Here is a 19,848-nt window from a genome sequence, read left to right as displayed (position 1 = left end):
TAGCCACGTCTATGTTGTAGAAGAGATGAGTGTGACCTGTATCTTTAAGAGAAAATTTAAGATGAGATGGTTTAAGAATCAAACAGGTGGGGCTTCTCTGGTGGCTAAGCAGTCAAGAATCTGCCTGCCAGGGCCAGAGACACGGATTCAAGCCCCAATCTGGAGAGAGCCCACATGCCTCCGAGGAGCTAAAGGCCATGCACCACAGCTTTTGGGCCTGTGCTCTAGAGCCTGGAGGCCACACTACGGAGCCTGCATGAGCAACTGCTGAAACCCAAGGGCCCTAGAGCCTGTGCTCCTCAACAACAGAAGCCACCGCAGTGAGAAGCCCATGCGCTGTGACTTAGAGAGTCGCCCCCACTCACCGCAACTAGAGCAAAGCCAGCACAGCAACAAAGACCCAGCACAGCCAAAAAACAAATAAAAAGCATAGGTCATCGCAGCGTTTGGCTGGGAATGCTTCTGGTGCCTTCTGAGATGAGGGGACTCCTGACTGGAGGAGTCCCCTGAGGTGGTAAGACCAGATCCAAGGGAATTTTTTGTAGAGAAAGTTGTAGCAAGTATTGTGGAGACATGTCTCCAGAACCAGGCAGGGTGGCAGCAGGGGCTGGTGACCCTCAAGGGCGGCTCCATGTAAACGGGCCATGTCAGTTCAGTGGAATTGCACAATCTTAACCACTAGACTGCTGGGGAAGTCCCCAAGAGGTCCATTTTTAAATGGTGAATTCAGAACTGTGAAAGATACCTTATGAGCCAAAAACTCCCATCCACCAGCTGAGCTGAGGGTGGCTGACCCATCTGTGGCTGGCATCTTCTGCTTTAGGCATTTGTCCTTTGGGTCACTTCAAAATATCCCTCTTCAGAGTGATACCTTCAGACTGATGCAGATGGTGGCCCCAGTGTATGAAGCGTGCATGGAGGGGGCAGGTATAGCTAGACGCAGGACGTGAGGACATTTGTGAATTGCAGCCTGGAGAGCCTCTTGGCTTCTCCCAGTGTCCCCATCCCCAACTCCAGCCATTTCTGTCAAGAGAGAGTCCCAGCTACGCCCACAAATGCTGTCCCTCAGAACAGTCCTCTCTGTTGGAACCTAGAAGCCCCAAGCTCAAGGCTTTGAAGAAAATAAGAGGGAGGAATCTCTTATGTGATCTGATCAAGAGGGCTGCAGAGCTGTCTCCACCCAGAATCCTTGCCTCTGGGTTTGTCCCCTCCACCGGAGATGTGCAGTGCCCACCCTTCTCCCTTCCTGAGGGTCTCTTAAGGGGCTAATGGTGTGAAAGGGACTCTGGACCAAGCGAGCCACCAGCCCTTAGCATGCTGTTCACCCCATGGAGAACAGATGCCGTCTCTGCCTAGGTTTCTGCTGCCGGGGTCAGCGTTCCATTTCAGCACACGTGAAGCTGGGGTTTTTCTGCTCTCTCAGCAGCAGCAGTCCTCAGGGCTCTGAGCGGATGGAGCTAGCAAGAGGTGTTTATGAATCTGATGTTTGTAGATCTGGTCTGTGTGAGCTGGAGGCTCCTGGAGTCCTGTGCTTGGACCAAGTTGGTGCCCAAGCTAGGCTGGACAGCCTACCCGCTCTCTTCCTCCAGGGAGGAGAAGGAGAAGCTGGGCTAGACCCAGGACTTGCAGCTGTGGTCCAGGACCAGATGGTTGTCCTGGGCACAATGAAAAGGGCAATGAATATTCTCCTTCGGGGCCAAGGGCCAGAGTGAGGATGGCAGGAGATGGGATCTCCAGGGCCCTTGTGGAGGAACAGCCTAAGGCTTTCTAACCCGGCAGCTACAGCTGGCAATACGGCTGTGAACAAAGCAAAAGGCTAGCAGGGTGGTGGTGGGGTTCTGTGTGGCCAAGGGCAGGGGAATTCGTTTCAGGCACTTGTGGCAGTTACCTTACCCCTGGGCACACACTAGGCATGGTAATTTCTTCTGACCCTGGGCCACTGATGATCTCTGCCAAACATCTCCAGGAAACAAGTATCCAGAGTTGCTCCCTCTTTTCTCTCCTGGATTTATTAAAACAAAACAAAATAATCCCATTTTATACAGAACTGTGATTTATGTTTTGTAATTTGCATAGCCAATTTCATGTCCTGAAGATGGCTCTATTACATTTCCCATACACACATTTTTCATTTCTGGGGAAAGTTCATGCCCCCTCCCCAGCTGGTCTCCTCCTCCCTTCCCCCCAATCTCATTATACTTCGTGATGAACAGTCAGGACATGGAATTTCAGGAGTCTACAATTCGGTTTTTATTGGAACCTGCAGCAGGGCTCTGGGGCAGACTCTGACCCTCCCACTTCCTGCTGCCTTGTGGACTTCAGGCCTGCGGACCGGTCAGTTGGAGAAGCGCAGCAACTCCTCATCCGCTGTGGACACAGAGAGGCTCAGGGAGTAGGTGTGGGGTCACCCAAGGGCCTGTGGTTGGGGGCGGTCAGGGCATGGGGATGCCTCATGGAGGAGGGAAGACAGCTCGGACTGAGTTCGAGCCTGAGCCTGAGGCCAGAAACTTCTGCTTGCAGGGTGACTTGGTAACTCCGAGATGCATTCCACAGGATGACCTATTTTTTTTGCCTCTGATTTACTTTAGGCACCATTTTTCCGGTGGGGAGATAAGGCATATAAATCTTCAATGGCTGCGGCTTCTTGGAATGCTATTCTTGTTACCATCGCAGCATTGCCACCGTTACTAGTACTGGCTGCTGCTAGACGGGTATGAACCAGGCAAGGCACCGTGCCGCCTAGGAAGTGGGTCCTTTGTGCCACTTTACAAAAGAGAAAACTGAGACTTAAATTGGTACAGTCCACGGGGTCACAAAGAGGCGGACATGACTGAGCACGCAAGCACTGTAACAGGGACAGAGTAGATTGAGAAGATCCAGAGGTCTGAGCCTTCAGGAAGCAGTGACTGGAAGTATTTGAATCATTTGAGTAACGATGTGGCCAGCCCGAATGTGGCACTGAATGCCAGGATTGGAGCCCGCCTCTGCCCCACTCAACCCCACCCTCCCTGCTCCGGCCAGCACCTCCCCAGGTGCCCCATCCCAGCTGGGGTAAAGTTGGGCTTGGCCCCGTTTTACAGGTGGGAAACTGAGAGAGTGGGTGTGCTGGTCACCAGTACAGAATCCAGAACTCAGCTCTCCAGATCCCTACCAGGGCTCCCCAACCAGGATTCTGGCGGCCCCTCAGCCCCGCCCGGCGTTGTGGGGCCTCCTACCTTCACCAGGAATGCCACAGTACTCCTTACACTCCTTCTCCGAGTAAAATTTGTTGCCATTGCCCTTGCAGCCCCCATAGCTGAAGCGGACGCACTTCCCCTTGACAGCATCATATGCCCAGAGCTCGATGTAGCTTCGGCATGGCCCCTGGACTATGGGGAGGTTACAGGCCTCTGCGGAGTGGGAGGGAGGCACAGAGCATTAGAAAACCTAGTGATCGCTGACCTGAGACACCCGGCAGGGACCCTACTCACCTGGAACACCTAGACCTCTTCCTATAGATTGAGAAACCAGCCCCCTAGAAGACATATGTGCCGAGGGTCACCCACACCCAAGTGCTCAATTCCTATGCCTTCAGGAAACCGGCCCTGGAATCCCACCACCGGAGCATCCTCTGTTAGCTACCTGTTCAGTGGGCAGGTGGTCTGTTGGGAGGACAGGAGTGACCAGTACGGGGGAGGCGGAAGTGGGGTGGTGCTCACCCACAGTCCGGCAGGTCTGCAGACACTCCTTCTCCGAGAGGAAGTTGTTGCCATTCCCCATGCAGCCGCCATATAAGAAGGTCTCACAGGCCATGGATGTACCGTTATAGAAATACCTCTTGAACAGCCCCAGGCAAGGCCCTTGTGAGTAGTCCAGCTGGCAGGAATCTGCGGAGGGGCAGAACAGCAGCGCTCGCTGAGTGCTGAGTGTGTGCCTGTCACCAGGCTGGACACTTCAAAGGGGAATCACCTCATTTAGTTTTCATCTCTGCATTAAGAGGAATCATTCTCAGCCCGTTTTAAAGATAAGGAAATTGACTCCCTGAGAGGCAAAGAGATTTCCTCAGGGTTACCTAGAGCTGAGATTCCAAGTCATATTTGTTGGACTCCAAAAACCCGTGCCATAATATGAGGTGTTACCAGTGGCCCAGAGACCAAGCATCCGGCTTTGGTCTTGTCTGCCCTACAGCCCTGTAAAGACAGTGGTTGAGGCTACATTCACCAGCATGCATGCTGGCAGCCTGACCTCTCTGCCTGATGTCCCAGCCCTGTGCCTTTGCCCTCATCATTCCTGCCCCTGGAATGCTAGAATGCCTTCCTCCATAAACCATAAATGGACATAACATGAATTCTCCTTCATCCAGGAAGTCCTCCTTGATCACTTCTCCCCTCCCTCTTCTGAGCTCCCTCAACTCTTTAGCTTACTCTCTTCTTTCAAGTCCTTTATTTTCTTCCTTGACTGCCTCCTCTACTAGACCAGAAGATGTGTTTGTCTCCATGATCCCAGTGCTCAGCAGAGGGTCTGGGGGGCGATGCAGGGTCAGGGCTCAATGTTTGCTGAAAGAGTTGAAGAGTGATTGGTCTATCAACTACACAGAATATTCTCACATATTTTCCATGTGTCTCCACAAGAGCCCTTGAGATCAGCTCAACAGGCTGTTATCCCATTGTACAGATGAGAAAACCAAGGCGAGGAGGCCACGAAGCAAAACAGACAGGCCAGGAACTTGCTTCTCATCATGGAGCTGAATGTTTCTAAGCTCAGGGACCATGGCTTGTGATCCCCTCTCTCAACAATGTCTGGCACGGGGCAGAGAACGGGATTTGCCTTTTCTAGGCTTTTGCTTCATTCTAGTAGAAGAATAAAAAGACTTCATGGTGATAAGGGCAGCTGGAGTGAACCAGCTGTGGGCCCTTCCTCTCTCGAGTGTGGCAGAAGAGGGGTTAAAAAAAAACAGGGAGTGATCCTCACCTGCTTTCTTGCTGAAATTAGTTACTGGTTGTCCAGCCCCAGAGCCTTCCTCTTCCTGGGTCAGCACAGCCCGCCGAGCCCTCTGGGGGGAAAACAGAAGAAGTTATTTCAGGGACCTAGCCACAGTTGTTCCCCTGGCCCCTGGGAATGTAAAAGCCATTTGCTCTGAGGATCAAGGTGCAGACAGAAACACAGCTACTAGACTGATGAATGGGCTGTTTTTCCCAAAGCATCGGGCTTTCCGTGGCACTAGTGGTAAAGAATCCGCCTGCCAATTCAAGAGACAAGGGTTCAATCTCTAGGTCAAGAAGATCCCTTGGAGGAGGGCATGGCAACCCATTCTACTATTCTTGCCTGGAGAATCCCATGGACAGAGGAGCCTGGCAAGCTACAGTCCATGGGGTCGAAAAAGTTGGACACAACTTCGAAACCAAACAGCAAAAACAACTGGCTAAAACAGATGAGGCAGGAGACAGATAAAAAGAAGCAGAACAGAAACTATCCAGACCGACTTCAGAAATCTCATTCAAGGTTGAAGGGAACAGGAGGATATTCTCAAACAGGGAAGAATTCCAGAATTCAAATATTCAAAACTTCCTCAAACACAGCAGTTTGTGAAGAAATGGCATTAAGAGATTAATAGAAATAATAACTCAGGAATGGTGAAGCTGTGTTGTATTCACTAGGAGAGAATGTAGAATCCATTAAAATATAGAGCTATTACTAAATGTCTGGGAATTGCAGAGATAGAACAGAATGGGAATGGTATCAATCTGGACAGAGTAAAAGAAAAAGGGAGAAGGAGATAGAACACACGAGAGTAAAGAGGTCTGTCTGCCAAGTCCCAGAAACAAGAGACACCCTCTGAAAGTGTTTACTTACATTTAAAGTCGTTCAGTCGTGTCCGACTCTTTGTGACCCAGTGGACTATACAGTGCATGGAATTCTCCAGGCCACAATACTGGAGTAGGTAGCCTTTCCCTTCTCCAGGGGATCTTCCCAACCCAGAGACTGAACCCAGGTCTCCCGCATTGCAGGCGGATTCTTTACCAGCTGAGCCATAAGGGAAGCCCAATCTTGACTTAGAGCATTCTTTACGAAATTAACCTCTTGGCAAGGAGAAATATTTATTTGAAGATTTTTTTTTAAACCTTCAAACTTCAGATTTTTTTTAAACAACAATGAATGTCTTTTCAAATTTAGGAATAGCATCTGGAATGCAATTCCATTTAATAACAGCATATCTAAATCTGTGCATCTGTCTCTCCAACTTTCCTTACATCTGCCCCTCTCCAGGTGTATACAGGTCAAGATTTCTGGAATAATGTGAATGCTCAGAGTTTGTAGCTGGTGGAATTCTTCAAAACTTGTTTTTATACTTTTTATACTGCATTGTTTTAATTATTTATAATGAGAGTATGTTAGCTTTACAGTAGCAATGGTAATTTTTCTTAAAAAATAGGGAAGTGGTTAGCCACTATGGAGAACAGTGTGGAGAGTCCTTAAAAAACCAGAAATAGAACTGCCATATGACCCAGCAATCCCACTGCTGGGCATACACATCGAGGAAACCAGAATTGAAAGAGACACGTGTGCCCCAATGTTCATCACAGCACTGTTTACAGTAGCCAGGACATGGAAGCAACCTAGATGTCCATCAGCAGATGAATGGATAAGAAAGCTGTGGTACATATACACAATGGAGTATTACTCAGCCATTAAAAAGAATGCATTTGAATCAGTTCTAATGAGGTGGATGAAACTGGAGCCTATTATACAGAGTGAAGTAAGTCAGAAAGAAAAAGACCAATACTGTATAATAACGCATATATATGGAATTTAGAAAGATGGTAACGATGACCCTATATGCGAGACAGCAAAAGAGACACAGATGTATAGAACAGTCTTTTGGACTCTGTGGGAGAGGGCGAGGATGGGATGATTTGAGAGAATAGCATTGAAACATGTATATTATCATATGTGAAATAGATCCCCAGTCCAGATTTGATGCATGAGACAGGGTGCTCAGGGCTGGTGCACTGGGATGACCCAGAGGGATGGGATGGGGAAGGAGGTGGGAGGGGGAGTTCAGGATGGGGAACACAGGTATACCCATGGCTGATTCATGTCAATTTTTGGCAAAAACCACTACAATATTGTAAAGTAATTAGCCTCCAATTAAAATAAACTAATTAATTAAAAAAATAGGGAAGCAAAGAAATATGTTAACAGTGTGAATTCTATGTAGAAGTAGGACATTATTGTCCTTTTTTGCTTTCCTTCAGTTTTAAAAATTTTCTTCAGTTGCATGCAACAAATTCTCTTTTCATTTTTATTCTATTACAAATATTTTTAATCTTCCTTGTTATGGCTTCTTAGATACACTCATCATTTAAAAGTGAACATCTAATTTCCAAATACATGGGATTTTGTTTAAAGTATCTTTAATATTAATCTCTCATTTTGATACTAGTTTCTCATTTAAATGGTTTCTTCTCTGTAGTCACCCTCTGTTTCTTTTTAGTCTAACTTTATTGAGGCTTTCGATGGCAAAGTCAAAGATTTCTCTTGGTAAATGTCACATTGCACTTGAAAACATGGATTATTTTCAAGTGTCTTTCAATATTGATTTCTAACATCATTCCACAGTGATGAGAACAGATTCTGTATGATTTCAACATCTTCAGACCATGAAATTTTTGCATTTCATCTTCTGTCCCTGGATATGTTCCAGTGTCTCCTAGTTTATAGTCTACGGGAACTTGAATAGAATTTGTATTCTGCTGTTGCGTGAAAACTATATAAATCTTAATTATGTTGAATTGGTTTTCAGTGCTTTTCAGGTCTACTATCTCCTTCTACTTCCCTGTATATTCATTCTATTAATTTTTGAGAGTTTGATATTGAAACTCCAACTAATAACCTTAATTTATCTATTTAAAAAAACAATTGTAATATATAGTGGAACATATGAAACCTTGTTCTGTATTTTCCAAGTCCCTTGTATATATGTTATATATTTTCATAATTAAAAAAGTAAAGATTAAAATGAAAAAAATTTCAAAAATATGTTTCTAAACTAAATATATGTATTTTTACACACACAAACACACACACACACATACACACACACACATACACATATAGACACAACAGTAGACTAAATTAGTATATATAATTTCGAAATAATCAGAGAAAGAATGAAGGCTTAATCAATATGGCAAAAAACAGGAAAATTAAGCAGAAGGAAGCCCCCCAAATCAAGTCAGCATAGGAGAGGAAAAAGTCAGCATAGGAGAGGTATTGGCTTGAGAAGCTGCTTGCTCTTGGGTTTGCTGTTTTTCAGAGCTCAACTGACTTTATTTTCATCTATTGAGTGTTGAGTATCTTTATCTCATTATTGAGTCTGTCACTGCTTTTAAGCACTTTTCTAACATGTCACTGGATTCTAGCACCTGGAAGGTAAAGGTAATTACTCCATGCCACAGATGAGGAAAGGGACAATCACATGGGGCAGCAACTAGCCCCATGCAGAACTGAGACTGAGCCCAGGTGGGTCTGACCTGCCCATCGCCGCCTTCTCTCCGCAACCCCACCCTCCGGCACGGCAGAGGAGCCTAAGCGGGCAGGGTGGGGCTGGGCTGGGGGACAGAGGTGCTCACCGAGACTGGAGTGGGCACTGGATCCTGCTCTCCAGGAACACATTCACCTGAGTCAGAGGACAGGAGAGAGAGGGAGTAAGACCCAGACAGGCTTTGCTTCTTCCGAAGAACTAATGGCCATGCGGTGGGTGGGCCCCCTCGCTGGGACCTGTCCCATGCATCGGCCCACTGCGGGGACGGCTCCACCCGCATGGATTGCTGAAGGTCATCGCTGGAAAAGTGACAGGCTGGTGGCTACACCGCTGTCACCACCTCTATCGTCTCCACCCCCTCCCCTCCACCAGCATTCCAAGGCTGACATCTATCCAGCACTTACTAGAAACCACGTATGGTGCTACTGTATTTAATGCCTTTATCTCATTGACCCCTCACAGCAGCTTCTAAGGGGGGACATTATTATCCCCATTTTACAGATGAGGAAATGAGGCTCTGAAAGCCGCCAGAAGCTGCCCAGCTCAGTTTGAAGCTCGGTGCTCTAACTCCTACCCTCTATTACCTCCCAAGAGGCGGCCCTGAATTCTGGCTATCACCGCACTTGGCAGGTGGCAGCAGAGTGAATGCTGAACTGGCTCTAGCCTCAGCTCTGCCAGGTACACGCCGACTGACCTGGGACAAGTCCAGGGACACAGAGTGCCTTTTCTATAAAGAGAGGAGGGGAACCATAGCCCAGTTTACCTCAAAGGGTGATGGGACAGACCCAGGGGCTGGGGGGATGTGCTCTGGGGGCCACAGAGGACGAGGAGGGGACATAAATGTGAGAGGGGGTGGGGTGCCGTTACCTCTGTCGGGCATTGTGAAGATGGCGTCTTCGGGGATGCCCACACCCAGGGCCACCTCCCTGAATTTCTCCAGCAGGCTTTCCCGAAGCTGCGGCTCACGCCCTGCAAGTGGGAGGCAGGGTAGATGCCTAGAACCACAGGGCCCAGGGCTGCCAGGGCCTGGCATTATTTTGCCCAGGGACTTTCATTTCGGGGACATTTGAGACCTATTGACTCAATTGGGTCTCTTCAGTACCCTTACAGAAATCTCAGCTCCAGAAGAGGAGGAGGAGCCTTCCCAGGCTCCCCATTCCAGGTCTCCCAGATCTCCACCCAGCACAAGAATGGTTCTTTAAGGGCCCAGAGATGCTAGAATTTTCTGGAAATTTTGAGTTCAAAAGAAGAGGCTTCAACCTCAAATGGGAGACTGAGCTCTACCTTCTACAGGGAGAGTAAATTTTTCACCTTTCCCGTAACTGGAGTTTTGTTGGAAGGAAAAAGCAAAACTCCCTGCACTTCCCCACTTCATTTCCCCAAATGACAGGTCTCCTCCCACCCCCAGCTCCGGGCCTTTACCATAGAGCTTGACAGTAATGGTGGGTCCATGGCGACGGCTTAATTTCTTGGTCAGAAAAATGGCATACTCATCGTAGTTGGTGTGGACCACATAGGACTCCATGGTGATATTCCACTCTGCATGGAAAATGAAGGAAGACAAAAAGATCAGTGGTCAGAAGGCTTCTATCCTGAGACCCTTCACCTATTCACCCACGTATCATCTATTCATCAATCCTTCTGTCCACCCATCCTTTGCATATATTCATTTATCTATTCATCCATCTTCACTCTCTCTCTCCATCCATCTCCTCCATAAATTCATCATTAATTCATCTGCCATCGTTTCATCCGTCCGTCCTCTCCATATATCAGTCCATAAATACATCCATTTTCCTTCCTTCCTTCCCTCCCTCTTTCCTTCTTTCTTTCCTCCATCTGTTAGCCCATCAGTTTATCTATTTAATGATTGATTACTCAACTAATCTACCATCTTACATATATTCACTTACCATTTTTTAATTCTCTCACTCATTTATTTATCCAACCATTCATCTATGCAAACATTAAAGCTCTGACACATTTATTTGATGCATAGAGCAAATTCAATAAACATTTGCTGGATTAATGATAAATTCATGTCCACATGTGTCTATCCCTTAGCACCATACACTCTGTACATGGTAGATGCTTAGCAAATTTTTATCAGTTGATTGCAGATGCCTAACAGGAAGAGTGATGAAATCTTGATGTTATCCCCAGCATTCAGAACCATCACTTGAATTCAGCAATGTTTTCAGCTCATCACTTAAAATCAGCACTTGATGAGCGTGTACATGGGTGGGGCAAGGGTCATGGGGGTAGAAGCTAGAGAGAGAAAGAGAAAGAAGGAGAGAGAGAAGGAGGGGGGAATTTGGTGGGAGGCTAGATGACATTGCAGGAAAATGGAAGGAATGACTGTAGGGGCAGAGAGGAAGAGAGGTTAAGATGTCAGGCATTTTTTTTAGCGAAGAAGAGAACTGTGGGTGTCCCCTTTGACTCAACTTACTGGCTTTGTGATAGAGAAACTTCCCATCAGTGCTTGTTTTCTCATAAGTACCAGAGATCGATTCACAGACACCTTTCCTGGAAATGAACAAACCAAAATGAAGATAGTATCTGGTAGAGACCATTGTCCTGACACCCCGCTCTCCTGTAAGGTCCTTCCAAATACAGGGTTGTTTTTTTTTTTTTTGTAATTTGGAAAGTAACATTTCCAAATATCTGGTTTAGTTCTCACACCAGTCCTGAGAGACATTGTTTCACAGAAGAGAGCAGAGGGACTGAGGGAAGCAAGGAGCTAACTGATGCTATCTTCTTGGTAAACCCAGCACTAAAAATCAGCACAGTATTCGTATACGCCAGGAAATCAGAACGATTCATTAACACATTAAGTCTTTTATTACTTTCTGTCTCTCTTGCCCCACTTTTCTCATCTGAGAAATGGGGATAATGATAGTTTCTACCTCATATGGTGGTTGAGAGCATCAAATGAGATGTTTTATGCAGAGAGCTTAGAGTAAGTACTATGCACACATTAGCTACTATCTTTACCAGCTGAGTTACCAGGGAAGCCCATTATTGTTATAATGATGATCATTTATCTTATTGATATTTAACGAGCATCATCTATGTGCCAAGCACTATGCCACAGGCTGGGGATACACAGAAAGGCAGGGGAGACCCTGTCCTGTCATGGAGCACTAGATTCTAAAACCCAGTGAAGGGGGTGGGCAGGCCAGAGGCAGATGCAGTCGGTGAGGTTACTGCCACGTGGGGGGAAGCAGGGGTACTCAGAGAGCACAAAAGAAGGCCTGTAACCTGAACCTGGATGGGTGGAGGGAGTCAGGCCTTCCTGGAGGAGGCAACAAAGAACCTGAGTCCTGAAGGATCCATAGGAATTAGTGCAGGAAGTGGGGAGAGGTTTTCTAGGTAGAAGAAATATTTGATGCAAAGTCCCAGAGGATGGAGGGTTCCAGAAACTGAAAGAAGATCCAGCTAGGTGGGTCAGAGAGTATGTAGGTATGTGGGGAAGGGAACAGTGAGCACTTGGGAGTCACAGAGGGCTGAAGGCTATGTTGAAGGAGTTGAACTTTATCTCAAGGGCAATAGGAAAGGAACTCTGGAAAGGTTTAAGCAGATTTGAGTTTTTGAAAGGCCTTTCTGGTTGCGAGGTGATGAATGGTTGCAAGGATGGAAAGTTGGAGGTTAGAGGTGGGGAGAAATGTAGAGAGGCTACTGTAGATAACAGTAGGAAAGAAAGCTGAAGGTTACTTGGTCCAGGGCAGTGAAGAGGGAAGAAGTAAACAGACCAGAGGGAATAAGGAAGAGCAGGGACAAGGCTGGATGGTGGACCAAACGGTCATGGCAGAGCAAAGAAGAGTCTAGGACATGCACCTACCACCCAACTTTTCAGCTTGTGTAGAAACGCCTTTACTGAGCTAAAGGAAGCCCAAGGGGCAAGAGTAGATTGGGAAACAGGCAGAGTGTTGGGGACGTTGCCCTTGAGGTGTAGATGGGACAGTTAGAACGGGCTGCCCCGGCGGTGGGAAGCAGAGAAGTCTGGCCCTCAGGAGTGAGTCCTGGCTGGAAGTAGAGACCTGCTACTTTCCAGGACAGGGTGGAGGCTGAAGCCAGGGTTGGGGTGGGGGAAGGAGTGGGTCCCAGTCCTCTAACCCCATCCCCACTCACCGCCTGTGAGTGTTGGTGACGCTGATCTCCTTGCTCGTCGGTCCCGCTTTCAACACCACTGTGCTCATGGTCATCTTCTCCTTGAACCTCTTCAGCCATGGGCAGGTGGAGCCCACGGCCACATTGAACCACTTCCCATAGATCTAGGAGGCAGCCACAAGCCCTAAGGATCTGGACCTGGACAAGACTGGGAGGGCGTCTGTCCCCCTCCCCCCTCTCAATGACGTCTCCTCCTAAGTGATCGTGTCTCACAGGTAACTGGAGGCTACGAGGCTTCCAGGGAGGATGGAGCTCTGATGATGGAGCTCCAGGCATCATGGCTGGCTTAGGAGGGAGACGGCAGGCAGACCCCACCCCGCCAGTTGGCAGAGGGCCTGACTGCTGAGATGCAGGTTTTGGGCTGCTCACTGGACAGGATCCAAATCCCCATGCCCCAAGGTCACCATCAACCACTGCTCCCCAAGAGCAGGAGTCCTGTCTCTTACTCCTCCAGGGGTACTCACCACCTTGCACACAGCCCATACCTCTGTGTTAGAAAGTAACTCCTTTCCCTAAGCTGAGCCTGACCCAGGATGAGCCTGCCGCTTCTAGAAAGAGCCCTTAGGTGTCTGCAGACCCTTCGTCACCCCAGACCACCAGAGACCTGTTCCTCATGCCCTGCTCCCCACAACCCTTCCTCATCCCTAAATGTAAACAAAATCCATACTGCGGCTACAAAGGTCAGAAGGAGCCTGGGGTGGCGGTGGAGGAACAGGCTTTGCTCAAGGTCACCCAGAGATTCGGGCAGAGCCGGGGCTGGACGGCAGCCTCCCCTGGCACAGCGCCCTGCCCAGGCCGCTTAGTCCCACCAGCCTGATTTCTGTCCTGCTCCTCTTCTCCCCATGATCCTACAGGTAGGGCAGAGGGCCCAGGATGGGCTAACAGAGATGTTGCGGCAGAGGTGAGTAGTTAAAGGATGAAGGGATGCAGGTTAGGGGGTGGGCAGAAGAGTCACACAAAGCTGGGCACTGTCGGGGGAGGCGCTGCAGGGGCAGCAGGACTTGGTCGGCACCAGCCTTCTCTGCTGCTGCTGCTGAGTCGCTTCAGTCGTGTCCGACTCTGTGCGACCCCATAGACAGCAGCCCACCAGGCTCCGCCGTCCCTGGGATTCTCCAGGCAAGAACACTGGAGTGGGTTGCTATTTCCTTCTCCAATGCATGAAAGTGAAAAGTGAAAGTGAAGTCGCTCAGTCGTGTCTGACTCTTAGCGACCCCATGGACTGCAGCCTCCAGGCTCCTCCGTCCATGGGAGTTTTCAGGCAAGAGTACTGGAGTGGGGTGCCATTGCCTTCTCTGAGAAGCCTTCTCTGGGTGGGTTCTAATCGGAGTACAATTTCCCATGGAGCCCAACAGTACAGGTTCAGACTTCAGGATCTTTGACTCAGAATGGCAGCCCAGAATCCCACGAAAGGGTGAGTGCAGAGGTGCAGCTTCAATGAAGTCCTGACAGTCTGAGCAGCAGAAAGGGCCCTGAGGGACCCACCCCTGGAGTTCCAGATGCAGAGACTGAGACCCCAAGGCACATAGGACTTGCCCCTTCCTGCCAGCAAGGCCCAGCCACTCAGACACCCTGCCATCACCGCCAGAGATGCCAGCCTTACCCTAGACAGGTCGAAGTTCTCCTGCACTTGAATGTCATCGGGCAATGTGGGCACGGAGCTGGCGTTTACCGCCAGGCAGGCAGTCAGTAACAACAGCAGGCTGCTGAGACTCTGCATGGCTCTGGTTCCTCTGTCTGGGGTGTCACTCACAGGCTTGGCTGGTCTGGGGATGGAAGAGCCACCAGCTCCCTGCTCGAGGCAGCTACAGACTGGGGCTGGGGAAGGGGTCTGCGGCTGTAGGTGACCTTGCTGTTTGTCCTGCTCGGCGAGGACCAATCAGAGACCCAAGGCCAGGGCCAATCGATCCCTTTTAGTACCCTGTCCAGGGTCACAGTCCCCAGGGGCCAGGGTATTTGTTTCAGAGGAGCCGCTGGCCAAATGCAACCTGGCCTGGGCGCAGCTGGACGCTGGGTTCAGGCATCACAAGGGCTTCCCCAGAAACTCCTCGTCTGTCCCAGGCAGGATAGGAGAGGCGGGCAGCCCAAGCCCTTCCTGCTGAGTCATTCCACCTGTGAGCCAGGAGGACAAGCCCGACTGGCCTGTTTCCCATATGAAAAAATCTAGGGCCTGGGGAGAGTGAGTGACTTAGCAGAGACTATAAGCAGGTCTATGGCGAAGCTAGCTTCCCTTGTGGCTCAGATGGTAAAGAATCTACCTGCAAGGCGGGAGTCCCAAGTTCAATCCCTGGGTTGGGAAGATGCCCTGGAGAAGGGAACGGCTACCCACTCCAGTATTCATGCCTGGAGAATCCCATGCACAGAGGAGCCTGGCAGGCTACAGTCCATGGAGGTGCAAAGAGTTGGACTGGACTGAGTGGCTTAACACTACCACCATGGCAAAGATAAGACTAGAACTCAGATATCCTATCCCCAGAGCTCCTTCTCTGACCCATGGCTTCCCACAGCCCTAGCAAATAATATTAATAGTCAAAATAATAATGCTGCTGCTGATGTCCACAGCTTCGATGCACTGAGCCCCTGGTATGTACCAGCTAGGCACAAGAGCTTTACGCCTGCCCTGAAATGGCTCATCCCCACAAGAGCCCCATCAAGCAGGGGCTGTTTTTCCCCTTTATAGACAGGCAGCCTTTGGTGGTGGCTGAGAGCGTGGACTCAGGAGCCAGGTTGCTCTCTGTGCTGCTCAATGGGGCAGGGGGCGGCCTTGGGTGAGCGACTTTACCTTTCACCACATCCGTGTCTTCATCTGAAAATGGGATAGTAGCAGTTCCTGGTTGAGAACATTGTCACAAGGACGGAAGAAGCTCATGCTTGCAAAGCAGTAGGACAGTAGCTGGGACGTGCCGGGAGCTGAGTGTGTTCACTGAGGGGTGAATAAAGTCCCCTCCCCACAGGCTCAAGTGACACCTTACGTGCGTATGTAATTAGTTCAGATGAGGTCCTACCGGAGGAGGATGAACCCTCAGTCCAAGGACTGATGTCTTCATAAGACAAAGAGGAGGGAGATTTGGACTCAGAAACACACAGGGAAGATGGCCACAGGAAGACAGAGGCTGAGATTGGAACGAGGCAGCTGCAAGCCAAGGAATGCCAGGGGCTGCCGACAGGAGCTGGGAAGAGCCGGGAAGGGTTTTCTCCTAGAACCTTTAGGAAGGATGCGGCCCTCCTGACAACTTGCTGTCCAACTTGTAACCTCCAGAACCAGGAGAGAAAACATTTCTGTATTATTACACCACCCACTTTGTGGTGTTCTATTAATGGCAGCCTTAGGAAACTAGACAGTGTTCATTCCATCGAAATATTTAACGGGAATTTTAAAAAGCAGATCTGTTTGTCTCCAAAGATCAAACTCTTGCTAGTGATACTGCAGGTCCTCTCTACTTTAAAAAAATTTTTTTAAATTATGAAAGTATGATAACACATTTACACAAAACTTGGAAAATACAGAAAATTATTTTTTAAGTCGATAAATTAAGATTTTTAGTTGGAGTTTCTATATCAAACTCTCAAAAATTAACAGAATGAATATGCAGAGAAGTAGAAGGATATGAAAAGCATGGAAAGCACTATTAGCCTGAAAAGCATGAAAGCATGAAAAGCACTGGAAACCAATTCAACATAACTAAGATTTATACAATTTTCACATAATAGTAGGAACCAATTTCTATTCAAGTTCCCATAGACTGTAAGCCAGGAGACACGGAAACACAGCCAGGGGTGTAAAACAAACTGCAAAAAGTTTGCAGTCTAAAGATACTGAAATCATACAGAATTTGTTCTCTTATCACTGTGGAATGATATTAGAACTCAATATCAAAAGATATTTGAAAATGACCCACATATTTTCAAGTGCAATGTGGCATTTACCAAGAGAGACCTTCAACTTAGCCATTGAAAGCCTCAGTAAAGTTAGACTGAAGAGAACACAGAGGGTGATTGCAGAGAAGAAAGCATTTAAATGAGAAATTGGTATAAAATGAGAAATTAATATTAAAGATATTTTAAACAAAATCCCATGCATTTGGAAATTAGATGTCCACTCTTAAATGATGGGTGTATCAAAGAAACAGCAACAAGGAAGATTAGAAAATATTTGCAACAGAATAAAAATGAAAAGAGAATTTACCAGAATGTGTTGCATGCAGCTGAAGCTGCTCCATGCAATTACATGCAACGTGGAGTCTTGAAAAAGGTATGAAAACAAATAATGAACACTAGCATAAAATTTTGTGGGATTTGAACAAAATCTGTGCTTTAGTTAATACTACTGTGAAAACTGAGGTCTTAGTTGTTCAGTTGTGTCCGACTCTTTGTGACCTCATGGCCTGTAGCCCTCTAGGCTCCTCAGTATCACTTGTGAATCTCCCGATTTTTTTTTTTTTATGACATAGTATTTCTTCATATTCTCAGAATTGGACTCAAAGTTTCAAGCTTCATTCAAATTTTTTTAAATCACTAAGATAATACATTTTCTAGACTTTAAGCAGTAATACTAGATGCCAAAATATATGGAACTATATTAAAGTTTTGAGTGAATATAAATTAGAAATCCAGCATTCTATTCATACGAAGTCAAACAAGAGGAATCAAAATGTCATTAAGTTTTTTTAGATAGGCAAAAATTCATAAATTTTCTAAAATATGATTACACATACTATATATTTGTTGTTGAGTCACTAAGTTGTGTCCGACTCTTCAGCCTCATGCACTACAGCATGCCAGGCTTCCCTGTCCTTCACTGTCTCTCGGGGTTTGCTCAAACTCATGTCCCCTGAGTCGATGATGCCATCCAACCATCCTCTGTCGTCCCCTTCTCCTCCTGCCCTTAATCTTTCCCAGCATCAAGGTCTTTTCCAATGAGTCAGCTCTGCGCATTAGGGGCCAAAGTGCTGGATCTTCAGCTTCAGCATCAGTCCTTTCAATGAATATTCAGAGTTGATTTCCTTTAGGATTGAGTGGTTTAATCTCCTTACCATCCAAGGAACTCTCGAGAGTCTTCTCCAACGCCACAGGTCGAAAGTATCAATTCTCAGGCACTCAGCCTTCTTTATGGTCCAACTCTCACATCCATACATGACTGCTGGAAAAATCATAGCTTTGACTATATGGACCTTTGTTGGCAAAGTGATGCCTCTGCTTTTTAATACCCTGTCTAGGTTGGTCATAGCTTTTCTTCCAGGGAGCAAGCGTCTTTTAGTTTCATGGCTGCAGTCGCCACCTGCAGTGACTTTGGAGCCCAAGAAAATTAAGTCTGTCACTGTATCCGTTGTTTCCCCCATCTCTTTGCAGGGAGAAATATCAATAATCTCAGATATGCAGATGACACCACCCTAATGGCAGAAAGTGAAAAGGAACTAAAGAGCCTCTTGATGAGGGTAAAAGAGGAGAGTGGAAAAGCTAGTTTAAAACACAACATTCAAAAAGCTAGGATCACAGTATCCGGTCCCATCACTTCATGGCAAATAGATGGAGGAAAAAATGGAAACAGTGACAATTATCTTCCCTCTTGTTCACAGAGTTTCTCAAGCTTTTATGGTTTGTTTCATGGTGATGGTGAGGAGGCAGTCTGAATTAAAAAGGGCGCTGAGAGCCAGAGGCCTTGACTTGTTTGATACAACTTTGGGGATGACCTTCCCTCTCCGAAGCCCACTTTTCTCACCTGTTAATGGAAGATAGGAATCCCTGATCTGACAAGAGGTCAAGTGAGCACTGTGTGTGAAAGTACTCTCTAAGCAGTCCAGTGCCTCACCTGTGTGGTGGTGTCAGGATGTCTGTCTTTGAAGAAACCAAATCTGATAAAAGAATGAAAAAAATCACAACGAATCATGAACAGGAACAGAGCCATCCTGTAAAGGTTGCCTACAGGGTACCACAGTGGCTCATCTGATCTTCATGGAGAGTCTGCATTGTCAGGACTGTCAACCCCCCTGGCCCCAAGGGAAGCCTAAGACCCACACGGGTGTAGAAGAATCCCAGCCTCTTTTGGGGCAAAATTATTCAACCAGCAGTACAACCCCTCCTGGGGGAGGGGAGATGCCGGGAGGATGGGCCCAGGATGTTGATCTCTTCTCCCACTTCCAGAGATGTTTGCTCTCCTGAGATTATTAACCAAAGCAAACAGTGAGAACAAACTCTGACAAAGCCCACCTGGACTTTGAGCTGCTTTTTAAAAATTAATCCAGAACCACAAGGACGCAAGGCTGGCAGTAAACAGGAGTGCTGACCCTCTTCCCGCTCTGGCCCTTGGGGTGGAAGGAGAGAGGCTCTGGGGCCCCTGTCCTCCTAAAGGATCCGGGGTCCAAGGGTCCACTGAAATTGGCTGGGTCCCAGAACCCTTTCAAGGGGAGGGCAAGGGCCTGACCACACAGGAGACCTCCGAGCCTCAGAGCCAGTGCAGGAGGAAACGGAGGCCTGTTTCAGATGAGCACTCTGGGCCTCAGAGAAGGAAAAGAACTTGTTCAAAGTTCCCCAGCTTGGGGGTGATGCAGCTGGAGGTCAAATTGGCCTGGCTCCAGAGCCCAGGCTTTCCCCCATCCTTTATTCATCCGTTCACTCATTCACTTACCAAACATGCTCTCCAGGCTTGGTGCTGAGGATAGGATGGAAAACAGGACACGCTCCCCAGGGCTCTGCCCCCAGGAGCAAATCTGGCATGATGAGTAGAAATCAGCCAGCCAAAAAGGCAGGCATAGGGTGCGGGTCAGTGGGGAGGAGGAGAGGGTATTCCAGACAGAGGAAACAGCAACTGTAAAGGCTTCGAGGAGGATGGTGGAGAGAGAAATGTATATGGAATGCAAAAACAAACAAGCCAAACCACAGGTCTGGAGCTTGGGAGACAAAGAGAGATGTGGAGCAAGCCGGGCCGGGGAGGTGGTGAAGACCAGCAGGGAGGACTCCGACACCAGCTCAAGGGGATTGCTGGCTGGCTGGAGTATCTGGGGAGCCATGGCGCATTTTCAGAAGTGCTTCTGGAGAGATGGGTGAGGAGGCAGTGCAAGTGGGAAGCTCAGGGAAGCAACTCACTGGGAGGTTTTCCAGGAAGAAGGAAGGGGCCGGAGCACTGGGATCTGGAGAATGGACCAGCAGGAACATCAAAG

General features: G+C 48.0%; 1 protein-coding gene and 1 long non-coding RNA gene across 2 annotated transcripts in view; both read right to left on the bottom strand.

The window, feature by feature from the left end:
• Positions 1-2,040: 2,040 nt before the first annotated feature.
• On the bottom strand, positions 2,041-14,731 carry AMBP (alpha-1-microglobulin/bikunin precursor). The gene is made up of 10 exons (XM_010835145.1): positions 14,295-14,731; positions 12,656-12,798; positions 10,974-11,050; positions 9,947-10,063; positions 9,392-9,493; positions 8,613-8,659; positions 4,951-5,032; positions 3,699-3,866; positions 3,216-3,389; positions 2,041-2,367 (listed from the first exon to the last, which is right to left on the bottom strand). Exons 1-10 carry the CDS (start codon positions 14,409-14,411, stop codon positions 2,336-2,338), a joined length of 1,059 nt encoding a protein of 352 aa, XP_010833447.1. The 5' UTR covers positions 14,412-14,731; the 3' UTR covers positions 2,041-2,335.
• A 3,072-nt stretch (positions 14,732-17,803) lies between these two features.
• Positions 17,804-19,848, bottom strand: part of LOC104985139 — a 10,761-nt gene continuing 8,716 nt past the window's right edge. The window contains exons 2-3 of the long non-coding RNA XR_824847.1: positions 18,501-18,543; positions 17,804-17,831 (exon numbers count right to left, since the gene is read on the bottom strand). This is a non-coding gene — a long non-coding RNA (uncharacterized LOC104985139). The remainder of the gene's footprint in view (positions 17,832-18,500; positions 18,544-19,848) is intronic.

The sequence above is a fragment of the Bison bison genome, unplaced genomic scaffold, assembly GCF_000754665.1.
Source record: "Bison bison bison isolate TAMUID 2011002044 unplaced genomic scaffold, Bison_UMD1.0 scf7180017864039, whole genome shotgun sequence".
Lineage (NCBI taxonomy): Eukaryota > Metazoa > Chordata > Mammalia > Artiodactyla > Bovidae > Bison > Bison bison.
This window is presented reverse-complemented; position numbering and strand designations above follow the sequence as displayed.

What these genes read in the sequence shown, in the direction of transcription:
- AMBP (XM_010835145.1), bottom strand. Translation starts at nt 14,411, where the DNA reads ATGCAGAGTCTCAGCAGCCTGCTGTTGTTACTGACTGCCTGCCTGGCG. An exon ending in CTTCACAATGCCCGACAGAG is followed by an intron (nt 8,660 to 9,391) that starts GTAACGGCACCC and finishes CCTCTGACTCAG; the next exon opens with GTGAATGTGTTCCTGGAGAG. An exon ending in TAATTTCAGCAAGAAAGCAG is followed by an intron (nt 3,867 to 4,950) that starts GTGAGGATCACT and finishes GCCCCTCCGCAG; the next exon opens with ATTCCTGCCAGCTGGACTAC.